Source organism: Oppia nitens, unplaced genomic scaffold, assembly GCF_028296485.1.
Source record: "Oppia nitens isolate AA-2021 unplaced genomic scaffold, nextdenovo-longstitch-racon4-pilon3 scaffold3_pilon_pilon_pilon, whole genome shotgun sequence".
Lineage (NCBI taxonomy): Eukaryota > Metazoa > Arthropoda > Arachnida > Sarcoptiformes > Oppiidae > Oppia > Oppia nitens.
Window position 1 is genome coordinate 9,358,951 of NW_026533221.1, and position 12,387 is coordinate 9,371,337.

General features: G+C 34.0%; 4 protein-coding genes across 5 annotated transcripts; 2 read left to right on the forward strand and 2 right to left on the reverse strand.

Annotated features, from left to right (window-relative positions):
* Positions 1-233: 233 nt before the first annotated feature.
* Positions 234-2,822, reverse strand: LOC128957701 (apoptosis inhibitor 5-like). 2 transcript variants are annotated; one of them, XM_054303505.1, is made up of 8 exons: positions 2,674-2,822; positions 2,503-2,607; positions 2,276-2,437; positions 1,744-2,202; positions 1,608-1,673; positions 1,115-1,535; positions 660-1,043; positions 234-587 (listed from the first exon to the last, which is right to left on the reverse strand). In XM_054303505.1, the coding sequence occupies exons 2-8, from the start codon at positions 2,578-2,580 to the stop codon at positions 430-432; spliced, it is 1,728 nt and encodes a 575-aa protein (XP_054159480.1). In that variant the 5' UTR covers positions 2,581-2,607; positions 2,674-2,822; the 3' UTR covers positions 234-429. The 2 variants fall into 2 exon arrangements, with proteins under 2 accessions (XP_054159480.1, XP_054159479.1); XM_054303504.1 differs by having other exon boundaries at positions 2,503-2,822.
* A 551-nt stretch (positions 2,823-3,373) lies between these two features.
* LOC128957697 (ATP-binding cassette sub-family F member 3-like) lies at positions 3,374-6,202 on the forward strand. Its single transcript, XM_054303501.1, has 9 exons — positions 3,374-3,499; positions 3,599-3,728; positions 3,809-4,056; positions 4,130-4,264; positions 4,331-4,657; positions 4,710-5,134; positions 5,226-5,613; positions 5,687-5,819; positions 5,892-6,202. The coding sequence occupies exons 1-9, from the start codon at positions 3,418-3,420 to the stop codon at positions 6,130-6,132; spliced, it is 2,109 nt and encodes a 702-aa protein (XP_054159476.1). The 5' UTR covers positions 3,374-3,417; the 3' UTR covers positions 6,133-6,202.
* A 469-nt stretch (positions 6,203-6,671) lies between these two features.
* LOC128957455 (protein RCC2 homolog) lies at positions 6,672-9,641 on the reverse strand. The gene is made up of 6 exons (XM_054303220.1): positions 8,996-9,641; positions 8,539-8,873; positions 8,359-8,473; positions 7,623-7,861; positions 7,262-7,541; positions 6,672-7,206 (listed from the first exon to the last, which is right to left on the reverse strand). The coding sequence occupies exons 1-6, from the start codon at positions 9,318-9,320 to the stop codon at positions 7,028-7,030; spliced, it is 1,473 nt and encodes a 490-aa protein (XP_054159195.1). The 5' UTR covers positions 9,321-9,641; the 3' UTR covers positions 6,672-7,027.
* Positions 9,642-10,360: 719 nt separating this feature from the next.
* On the forward strand, positions 10,361-12,129 carry LOC128957679 (protein maelstrom-like). Its single transcript, XM_054303482.1, has 4 exons — positions 10,361-10,658; positions 10,726-11,169; positions 11,237-11,596; positions 11,664-12,129. Exons 1-4 carry the CDS (start codon positions 10,526-10,528, stop codon positions 12,110-12,112), a joined length of 1,386 nt encoding a protein of 461 aa, XP_054159457.1. The 5' UTR covers positions 10,361-10,525; the 3' UTR covers positions 12,113-12,129.
* Positions 12,130-12,387: the final 258 nt, after the last annotated feature.

Sequence of the window (12,387 nt, forward strand, 5' to 3'; positions counted from 1 at the left end):
AATATAATTAAAATTGTTTATTTCATCTACAAATGTATGTTTTCATACTATATATATAACTTTATTACAAAATAGTGAAAAATCAGTCAAAATGAAACCACAAAATATGATTGAAAATTTAAAAGATAAATATAAAAATCATGTATAAATAAACTTAAAATTTAGTAGAATTAGAATACAATTATTATTTTTTTAATTTAATTAATGAAACAAAACAAAGTTCATGAAACTATGGTAAATCAAATTTGTCTATTTTTAAAATATTAATTACGGTAATTATTCATTCAACCATCATATACTGTACATCGTAAATATGGGTAAATAATGTTTACGGGAAATGTACGGAAATTTGAAAAGTATGGTTAAATAGTCAGTGCTGGTCTGGTAGTCAATGTGTAATCAAAAAATAATAAGGTCTGTGACCTTTAATTAAAATCGTTTAAATCCTCGTTTAAAGCCACCGCTGCCACCACGTCTGCCCCGAAAACCGCCCCGTCCTCTGCCATTACCGCCACGGAATGAACCGCGATATGAGTTTCCGTTATTATTTTGAGGGAACCTTTTGACACCACCGCTAAATTTTCCACCTATTTTAAAAAATTTATTAATAAAAAAATAAGTTCAATACAAATTCAAATAGTAACTGATAGGACGCATACCCGGTGGCGCATATATTTTACGATCTCGTTTACTATCACTGGAACCTTCGGGTGCTGTTATGGGTTTCCGTTTAGACGCTCCGGGTGTTGTGGCTACCGGTGTAGTTGGCTCAGCTGTTACTTCAGTTGTAGCTGCTGTGACACTTGTAATAGGAGATGAAAGTGTAGGTTTTACGGGTGCGTTCTTAGAAGCCGGCGGTTTCCACGACAAGTTAATGGTTGACTTATAATTGGGAGGAATTTTGAATAATTCCCGAATCAACGTATTTATGTTGTTTGTGGTCTTCAATGCCATTACTCGGAGTTTATTGTCATCAGATTTCAAAGCCTCTCCTTTGACTGTCGACAAGTGTTTCTTAAGTTTTGTTAAATAACTTTGTACTCCTATATTAATATATAAATTCAAACAATTATTTAATTTTGACTAAAATAATATAGAAAAAAAACAGACAAACCTCGGGCTACATATTGAAGTCGAAGCTTAAAGTCCTTAACCCTTTCCGATTGGGCGTCGGCTAAAAATTGTGGAAAAAGTTTACACAACTGTTGAAACGTATATAATAGACACTCGATATGCGAAAATTGTAGACTCGGTTCGTCGGGAGTCGTGGCCGTCGAAGAACCGTTGGTTGCAACGGTAGTCTCACTGTCGATAGGCGGTGGTGTCGGCATATATTCGAGTAGTTTAGGAAAGACACGCGACAAACATTTCTCGACCTCTATTGACTCAATGGTCGGCGAAACATAGGGCGACATTTCAGCTAACAGTTGAAGAAAATCTAATTCAATTCCCGGCTGTTTTGACTCGAGAATCGGTAATTGTGGCAACACTTGTACACAAATGTATTCAACAAATTCAGTTGACGGAACAAATTGCTGAAAATAATATATATTTTTATAGAAAATATTTTATAATCTTTAGCTTAAATTTAAAAAAAATATAAATACAGAGAAAAATGGAATCCCGTGTCTGACAGACATAATTAGTTTGTCCACAAAATCCATTTCTGAGGCCTATATATAGATTTTAAAAAATAAAAACAGTTAATAACATATAATATCTGATGTGTTGTCATATCCTCACATCAAATGGTGTGTTCAACTCTGCCTGTTCTTTGACAATATCCAAAAGCGTCTGATGACCGCTCAATACTTTGGAAATCTTTAAACCACTCAATAGTGTCATAAAAGTTATGAATTCCTCTTTGGACACATCGGCCATAACTTTACGGCTCTCATCGAGAAAGTACTCCTCCACCTCTTTGGTCAAGACATCGGTCGGTATAAGTCGCCAGCGATCCTTAAAAAACTTTATGGCCTTTTCCCGTACAATATCATCTCCACTGTTGATCTGCATAAAGAGTCCACCGAAAAAACCTTTGGCGTCGTATTTAGCTAAAGTGGTCAACGAATGATTAACAACATTCAGTTCGGCCGAGTCCTCTGTCTGCAAAAGTTGGGCCAACACATCGGCAATCTTCGGCACATACTCTTTGCGTTCGCGGCAAATGCTGGGCAACTCTTTGATGGCGTGTCGGCGGATCTAAGTTAAAAAAATCAAAACAATTATCAAATATCTAAATACCGTAAATCGTTTGTTATTATTTGACACTAACATTGGTGTCGTCGTCCTCGCAGAGGTCAAGCAAAGCATCGATGGCTGTGTCGTAATGGTTGGGAAAGTGAACAAAAAACTTGGAGATAAACTGAGAGCACAATTGTTTCTCCGGTTGAGTGCCCTTAACGGCCGATAGTATTGACAAATAAGACGATTCAAACTAATTGGACAAATAGTTATATTTCAATGACAAGTGGTCAACAAAACTTATCGGTCATCACATACCTCTCCGATGTTGTCCTTCGCGGCGTCCAATTTGTTATAATTGTCGTAAAGTTCAGCCAATTTGTCGGTACCAGACATTATGCGCGCTCTCGCTATCGGTGGTCACTAATATAACAATTGACAAAGTAGTCAGCGGTGTAGTCAACCAATTGCGGCGGTAATTATTAATACCGAAAATCCAATGAAAGTGATAAACACAACAATAATAATAAACTTCTACTAAATTAATAGCAATTTATTTGTGTTTTGTTTTTAATTTTATTATTTTTATTATCCAATGAAATACACAAACAATTGGGAAAATCAATAGAAAAGACATGCCTTAAAAAAAATACAGTTTTCAATACATTGTCTATACGTCTGATTATAAATAACGTCAATAAGTGGTTATAATATTAATATTTTAAAAAATACATAACTTATCAAAAACATTAAATTATAGAATTTATTTATAAAATAATAAAATTTAATTAATATTTAAAAAATTAGCAATTATTGCTTATTAATTAAAAATAATTTAAATACTTATCAAATAATAATTTGATAAATAAGATAAAATAATTATTTAATTATTATTTTTTTGTACAATAGTTATATTTCTATAAAACAAAGGGTCAAATAAAATTCAGTCCATTTGTTGACGTAATTTATTCATACAAATATACAGTACTATTAATATTAATACATATGCATTGATTGCAATGCATTGTAATCATAAAATAATATTAATTATTGTTTTAATTATTTACGAAAAATAATAATATAATTAAATATTAATTAATTAATTATTTTTAGTTAACAACTAATTAGTAGTAAAACGTAACTTAAATTTTTTTTCGGTCGATATATATATATATATATATATAGGACTTGTGATTGAAAAACCCGTCCGACAACTAAACCCCCGTTTAAGCTATGGTTTCGACTGAACAGTTGTCGGCTATTATCGGCAAACTGTTGCCCGCTATCGACCTACAGATGACCACATATATTGCCGGTTAGTATTACTTTCGCGAGTAGTGGACAATTATTAAGACTATGTTTTTTTGCAATTTACCGATTTATTTGTTGTTTTCTTTTTGTTGGACTCTAACAGATGTACTCAAAGATAATCACTTTGATTCGGTGGACGACGTGAACGAAGCGATCGGCGAACTGGTCGAGTCGTGTTCTGACAGCTGTCTCGTCGATGACATTTGTGGCAAACTATTTGATGCCATCAATGTGTTAGTAGTGGTCAACAAATTTTATTATTGAGAACCGAAAATAAGTGTTAACTTTATTGTTGTTTTAATCTATTTAACAGATCGGCGACGTCTAAGAATGGCGACAGTCAACGACTCTTAGCGCCGGTACAGTTGTCGTCGATGACATCAAGATTGGATGACGCGGCCGACGATTGGAAGTCCATTTGGACTTCAGGTCGCGACAAGATATCTACTGTCGACCAGAAAAAACTGGAGAAAGCAGAGACCAAATTAAAACAAAAGGCCGACAAACGTGATAACATCGTAACAGATGTCAAACCAATTCAAATGCTTAAAGAGGCCACAGGTTTGCCATTGTTTTTATTTACTAATAATAATAATAATTATAATATTGTGTTATCCATTACCGGTATAATTAGCAAATCAAATGACATCCAAGAGAGATGTCAAATCTGAGGCCAGGGGTAGCAATAAGACTAAAGACATTAAAGTCGAGAACTTTGATTTGGCTTTCGGTGATCACGTACTGCTTAGCGGCGCTCAAATGACACTCGGTTTGTGTAAAATTATATTTGTATAATTTTTTAGCATTTTTTTTTAATTACCATCGCTTTTGTTAGGTTATGGCCGACGCTACGGGTTGTGTGGTCGCAACGGTATCGGGAAGTCGACATTGCTTCGCATGATATCCAACAGATCGCTAATGATTCCGTCACATATTTCTATATTACACGTCGAACAAGAAGTTATCGGTGACGATACCAAAGCAATTGAATCCGTACTTGAATGTGATTTTCAAAGACATGAATTGCTTAAAGAGGAAAAGCAATTGTCGTTATTAAGTGAACCGACACCCGAACAAGTTGAACGACTTAGTGAAGTCTATCAACACTTGACTGCCATTGAGGCGGATAAGGCACCGGCCAAGGCTTCCATTATATTATCAGGTTTTGTCAAATTAAATCACAGGTCATATCTAATCGGTTTGTCGTGTTGTAGGTCTTGGTTTTACTCATGAGATGCAACAACGGGCGACCAAAACATTTTCTGGTGGTTGGCGTATGAGAATAGCATTAGCAAGAGCTTTGTTTTCGCGACCAGATCTGCTATTACTTGACGAGCCGACTAACATGTTAGACATGAAAGCCATAATTTGGTTGGAACAGTATCTCATTAACGAATGGGAGTCAACATTGTTGGTTGTGTCGCACGACCGAACCTTTTTGGCATCGGTGCCCACAGATGTACTACACTTTCATTCACATCGTATCGATAATTATAAAGGAAATTACGAACAATTTGTTAAATCCATGACTGAGAAACTGAAGAATCAGATCCGTGAATATGAGGCACAACAACAATATCGACAACACGTACAAGAGTTCATCGATAAGTTTAGATATAATGCCAAACGGGCATCACTTGTAAGTTAATAATACAATTATTATTATTATTATCGTAATCAACGATTTAAACATTTCATATATATTTTTTAAAAATGTTTTGAATGGTTAGGTTCAAAGTAAAATCAAAGCACTCGAGCGACTGGAAGAGGTACCTCCAGTGGAACGGGAGGCCGATGTGATACTCCGTTTCCCCGAACCCGAAGCACTGACGCCACCAGTCCTACAGTTAGATGAGGTGACGTTTGGTTACGATAAGTCACAGATTATATTGAATAAAATCAGTTTAAACACTAATCTCGAATCGAGAATATGTATCGTCGGTGACAACGGTTCGGGTAAAACTACTTTATTGAAACTATTGATCGGAGATTTAGAGCCGACGAGCGGTATTCGTCAGGCACACAGAACCCTTTCCATTGGTTACTTTAGCCAACACCACGTCGACCAGTTATCTATGAATTTATCGCCGCTACAGTTTATGGCCACTAAATTTCCCGGTAAATACAAACACAAACAATCTTAGTTTTGTTAAGTAATAAATTTTTTAACAAAATTTACTGTAATTTTTAGGTAAAACTGAGGAATACTATAGAGGATATTTAGGCAGATTCGGTATAACCGGTGATTTGAGTTTACAATCGATGGCCTCTCTATCGGGAGGACAAAAATCTAGGGTTGCATTCGCTAATATGACTCTCTCTAAGTACTAATGAATTTTATTCAGATAATTGTTTATATAATATAATCAATAATTTATATATTCTATTGATTTTAGTCCACATTTGCTTATTTTGGACGAACCGACAAATCATTTGGATGTCGAAACCGTGGAAGCGTTGGCCAAAGCTCTCAATCAATATAAAGGAGGCGTCATTTTGGTGACACACGACCAACAACTTATTGAAATGGTCTGTAAAGAGCTCTGGTATTGCAATAATAAATCGGTAACATGTTTGGAGGGTGGGTTCACACAATATCGACATATTATTGAAACAGATTTGGCAAATATTAGGTAAAATTGGAGATAATTAGGCATTAAGTTATTATTATTGTTTTTCCAAACAAAACATCCATAACTAATAGATAGTTAATTACATATATATTTTTTTGTTGCTTGTTTTACTCTTTAAATTTATATATATATACTGTATTTATAATTTTATGTTCCTTCTAAATAATGAATTGACATAGTTTATAAAATATAAATTAATTTTTTTTAATTTTAAATTAAATAATGGCAAATGTTTTTCATAAATAATAACATTATAAACCATTTGAGTGAGAGTTTCAGACACACACTCATATACACATCAATTAAATTAATGAGAAAAAAATACTGATTATATTATTTTTTAATGACACGAAATCATTATGAATAATGTAAATAATTACTAGGAATTTATGTAAATGAAATATTAATTTATAATTAACTTATAATAATTAATATTAAATAATGTAAAACAAAAAAGTGATCAAAAATATGTAATAATAATAATAAAATACTAATAATAATTATTAAAATTGTATAATCACTATAAATGCTTTATAAATGAGATAACATTACCGGTAGTCTCAATATACTGTATATAAATACAATATTAGGTGAGACTAAAAGTGGCCCAAAAATTAATACAAAATACGGGTAATAAAATAAGGGACAGGTAGGTAAATGGGGATCGAAATAGTTTAAAATAACAGTGTAATACACTACTAAAAAGTGTGAAATAAATAGAAATACATTACACAAACAGTTGGTAATTGTGTTGTTTTCTTTCACTGAAAAATATATAAATTAACTGTTTATCAAAAATAAATTAAATATCAAAAAATGGATTTTTCTTAAACTATCAATCAATCAATCGTATTATGATTTTTCTTTCTTAATTTCGGCAAAACATATGAACCGATAAATTATGGCCATTCGGGCAGTTTGTTAATAGTTTCCTTTTCCTGATCGCTGTCGTCGCGAGCAATGATGAGTGTGTGCGCATAGCCACAGGTCACCCGATGAGTGTGTATACCTTCCATTGGCTTCACCTCCTGTGGTATGGTTGAAGACTTGGCCTTATTCTCGCCGTAACCTAACTCTCCTGAAAAATAGACCCAAAATATATAATTACAGTAAAGTTTACGTTAATTTCATACCATATGTTGGCGACGGTCCCCATGATATAAGACTGTCATCGGCAGTAACAACAATGGATTTATTGGCGCAACCAACGGAACGGACATTCCAACCGTTCAGGTCCTGGACATTCTTTGGATACATAGTTGCCTCACCCGACGATTTGTTTTGTCCCCAAAAATAGAGCAAACCGTTCTCGTCGATGGCCATCGAGAACGTGCCGCCGCACCAAATGGCTTTAACGCCGCGATTAATAAAATCAAATGTCTTAATGTTTCGGGGCATCAGTTCATCTTTGGTCTAATTATTTATTCAAGAAAAAAACATCTGTCAATAAACCAATCTTAAGTAGTAATGATTGAATATAATATACAGCTTTACCTCTGTGTGTCCTAATCGGCCGTAACCTCCGAAACCCCAGGAAAAGCATCGCTTTTTGCGATCGATGGCTAGTGAATGGTTGACACCACAGGCCACGTCCAATATGAACACATCCTCTAACGGCAATATATGGCCTTCGCGTGTCTTTTCGATAAAGAATACCAGTTTTCTTGGTGTCAGTTCGCACCTGTAGGCGAGCTTATTGCCAGATGCAAAATACTTTCCCTCACTATTGTGACCTTTAATGACAAAATATTATTTTAAATTATAGTTAAAATTATAGGGGTATTTAATATATATATCATAATATATAAAAAACAATTTTACTAAATACTAAACAATTTGATGTTAAAGCTGTTTTTAAATAACATTTATAGACATTGCAGACAAATAATGATTTATTATTATTATTGTACAAATGCTACAAAAAATTATGTTAATACTGTAATCTAATGTTATTCATGTGAATATTATTTATGAATAATTGCATTGAATATACAATATATTACAGTAGTATTGTTGAACTATAGCTTATTATAATCACATTATGACATAATGTGTTCATTGAAATTAAAATCATTTTACCGTAAAAACTCAAATCAATAACAAAGCAAATAAATAACAGCAAAACTATAAAAATTTTGGTTATTTTAACGACAAATTTATCGGTATATTTTATCAAACTATTAAAATAAATAGCAAATAAAAACTTTAAAATAAAAGTACCGGTACTAACCTAACTGTCCATACTCTGGAGATCCAAATGAGTATAATGTGCCGACGGCATCCAATATCATACTAAACTCTGCACCGCAGGCCATCTTTACGATAGGTTTACCGCGATATACAACCTATAAAGAAAATCAGTAAAGGATGTAATAAAAAACATAATAAAATTTTCAAACAAAAATCATACCCGTGTAGGAGTCATAACAGATTGGCTCTGAGTACCGATACCCAACTGTCCCATTTTGTTATCGCCGCATGCAAACACCTGACCTTTTGAGGTCAAAAACAATGTGTGTCCGCGACCGACAGCACCTCCAACTATTTGATGAGCGCACAAACCGGACACTATTTCGGGATCATTACGGGTACGTACATCTCCGTGACCTAACTGTCCCTTATCGTTACGTCCCCATGTCATTACTTTTCCATCATCTGTTATGATCATCGAGTGACACGCCGTACACGACGACACTATGGCTCGAACACGATATGGAGTTCTATGCGGTGACCATAAGTTTTTGCCTATAAGAAAAATAATCGGTAAATCAATTTTAGTAAAATATTTAAGATTATATATAGCTATAAATTAGCTAAAAGTAATTAATAAACAAATAGAAAGAGAGAGAGAGAGAGAGAGCTCAGACCAGATGAAGTTTGCGGTGCGTTTTTGGCAGCTTTAGGCAACTCTTTACGGCCAATTAAATCCCAATTGGTTCCGCCGCACACCAATAGCCGGCCAGATATTTCTGGCAATGGTGGCCACAGAGCTTCATCCTGTGCTGACACATCGGCGCCGTTATCGTTGTCCAAATTTTCTGTATGATTATTATCGCCGGCGGGACCTGTCTTGCCATTGGTGTCCGATTCATAGTCATCCGATTCGGAAAACGAGTCCCGTTTGCGTCGTTTCTTAGAGTTGTCACCACTTTTACCTTTTCCTTTGGTCTGACGTTTGGCTTTCGGTGGCATCACTGGCGGTGTGTTTGCGGTCACTATTGAGTTGTTCAACAAACAAATGACAGTTTATGTTGTCTTTCAAATTGTACCGATTGGTCACAACAGTGTGTCTATTGATCGACTGTAGAAATTAGTGGTCACTTTGTATTGTTAATTAGTTTCGTTGACCAACTGTTTTGGTAAACAATCTGACAGTCAATCAATCTTACGGTACAAACACAGCACTACTACTAATAGTTAGTTCAGTCGTTGACTCAGTTTTTCCCAAACAAAAGGATAACTCATTAAACAATCACTTGAGTCGACCAATCAATAGACGGCGCTATCGGTTAACACATTGAGCGCTGTTTTCGCGGCTTTTATTTAGTTATTATTTGCCATTAGTTTTGCCATTCAATGCAGTCATACATACAGTACAGTACACAACACAACACAACAATAATTGTATTTAATTTCATTTATTTTGTATTTTATTTTTTTCGACACAGAATTCTTAAATGTTTTTAATAAAAAAAAATTAAGCAAAAAAATAATTAAAATAACAATTTTATTAAATTGTAAACATTTATTAGATTTTTTTTAGTTAACATTAAAATAATAAAAGTTTTATTATGTAATAATAATAATTATTTATTAGTAGTTTATATACAGTACAGTACGTACAGTCTGTATAATACCTGTATTAGTTAATATTCTACAATATTCAGTACTTTTTAGATGTATATAAAAACTAATGTATTTTTATAGGAAATTGTTATCATAAAAAGGTACTACAATTTTTTATTATTAACTTTAGACTAAACTTGACAAATTCAATTAATACATTTAGAAAACATATAAATATTAAGTAAAGTAAATAAAATTATAAATTTAAATTATAAATTTAAATTAAAATTATTTATTTTTGAAAATTAAAAAAACTATATAAAAATATTTTTTTTTAAAAATAAATTTGAATTTTATGCACAAAAAATACAATATTTATTTAGTATAGAAATAACAGAAAATATTGTATGCAATGCACCAAAACATTTGTCAACTCTACTAATATTATTGCATAAACTTTTAATAACATCAATACAACAGTTAGAGTATTAACTCATTGACTGATAGTTTCAATAATTTTGAAAACAATATTTGAATCCCAAAGTGATTATCGGTAACAATACACTGGCCATACATTTACCGATTTGGTCGTCGCCATCACTATCACCGCAATGGGTAAACCAAAGAAACGAAATGCATTCTTGGAGTTCATGATGTATACACAGACAGAATTGAGACGACAGGGAAAGGATTATGCGATCGGCAGTCCAGAGCTCAGTAGGATTGCCGGCGATAAATGGAGCGGTAGGTCATTGTCCGTAACTATGACTGTCATTAAGATATTAATTATTTTCATGTATTTTCCAAACAGGTATGTCGAAAGAGGAACGGGAACCTTATGTACAAAAGGCCGACAAATTTAACACATCGACGAAATCGCGACAAGAATCCAGTCATCAGAATCATCGACAACAACAACGTTTAAGTAGAGGTTTGGCTTATATGTCGGTACAAAAGTCGGGCCAGAGTTCGTCCACACCGATGGCAGAGCAGCAGCAGATGGACAATGATGTCGACAGTGATGGCAGCGACGATGAATGTGGCAGTGCTGACGCTGTCGAGGCATTAGTCAAGTCATTCAAAACTCGAGAACAGCTACTGAAGGCTTCGTTCTTCATTGTCAGCACTAATGTCATGTGTCAAACAAAAGATAATGAATGGCCACCACTTGAGATTGGGATTTGTAAATACAGTTTGGCCAACGGTGTTGAGTTCATATACCATAAATTTATTGATCCGGGAGGCGTACCAATAGGTATTATTAATTGATTTTACAGTACCAGTAATTTATTTATCTATTGTTTAATTTTGTTGATCCATAGGTTACATGAGTATTGCCAAAGAGCACTCCAATGAGTTTCATCGGATACCTGTTCTGAACTTTGCTTTAGCGGAAACAAATATTCCTAAAATTGTCGAAGAGATTAAACAAATTCTAGAAGAATCTCGATTTACCGATGAGTCCACTGGACAACGGTCACGGATGATGGTGTTCTGCAATGAAGACGCAATTGTACAGAACAAAGGTGTATTTCGGTGGTTAGCCGACGCATATAGCAAAAAATTGGCCACAAAAGGCCGACCAGCCTTTATCTGGAATCTCGATGTCATTGATATTATCAATTTGGCATACAATCTGTGCGACGCTGGGGGTAAACGTACTCCCGTTCCCTTTGTTGAAGGTATTGATTTATATGGCGATTAGTTTTTTAGTTAAATCTCTAATTAATTGATTGACATTTTCCGCAGCTTTCTTCAAGACAGCAAAGTTTGAACATAAGTTGAACACCGATTGTGAATTTCATGTGGAACAGGGAAGTATTTATTGTGCTCAGGGAGTCACCCGACGGCTGTGCTACATGTTGTCCGACAAATTGTGTCCACTGTTTAACATTAAGCCCACCGATCAGCACTTGCCGCCCGACCGTGACCGCGAAGAAATTGTTATCGAAGAATACGAGGGCGACTTCAACGAAGTGAAACCTATACCCGTCAATAGCTATAAGAATACACCCAATAATCTTCAGGACAGGTATTGGGTGGATAAAGATGAACCTCAAGAGCCACACATAAAAAGTGAAAGACAAAAATCGCCAGTCAATGAACCGCGCAGATCAATTGGTATTGGCCGCGGGAGGCCATCGATGGGCAATAGTGAGGCCGGTTATAGTCAGAAAAAACATGACGAAGACTGGTAGAGTTATACAGTATAATATGACACAACATTTTTTGTTTGTTTTTTAAAATTTTAGTTTTACAAGTTTTTTATTACAAACAAAATTGTTTTTTTTATTTCGTAATGATTTTTCAAATTTATATGACAAAAGTGTAACACTTTTTTTTTAATTATGTTTTTAATTTTATTTTATTATGCAATATATACTTTTTAATTTTTTAGGTGCATATATTTTTATTACCCTAATTATCTTACAGTTTTTTTTAGCTATATTATTGGTATTATTGTATAAGATAT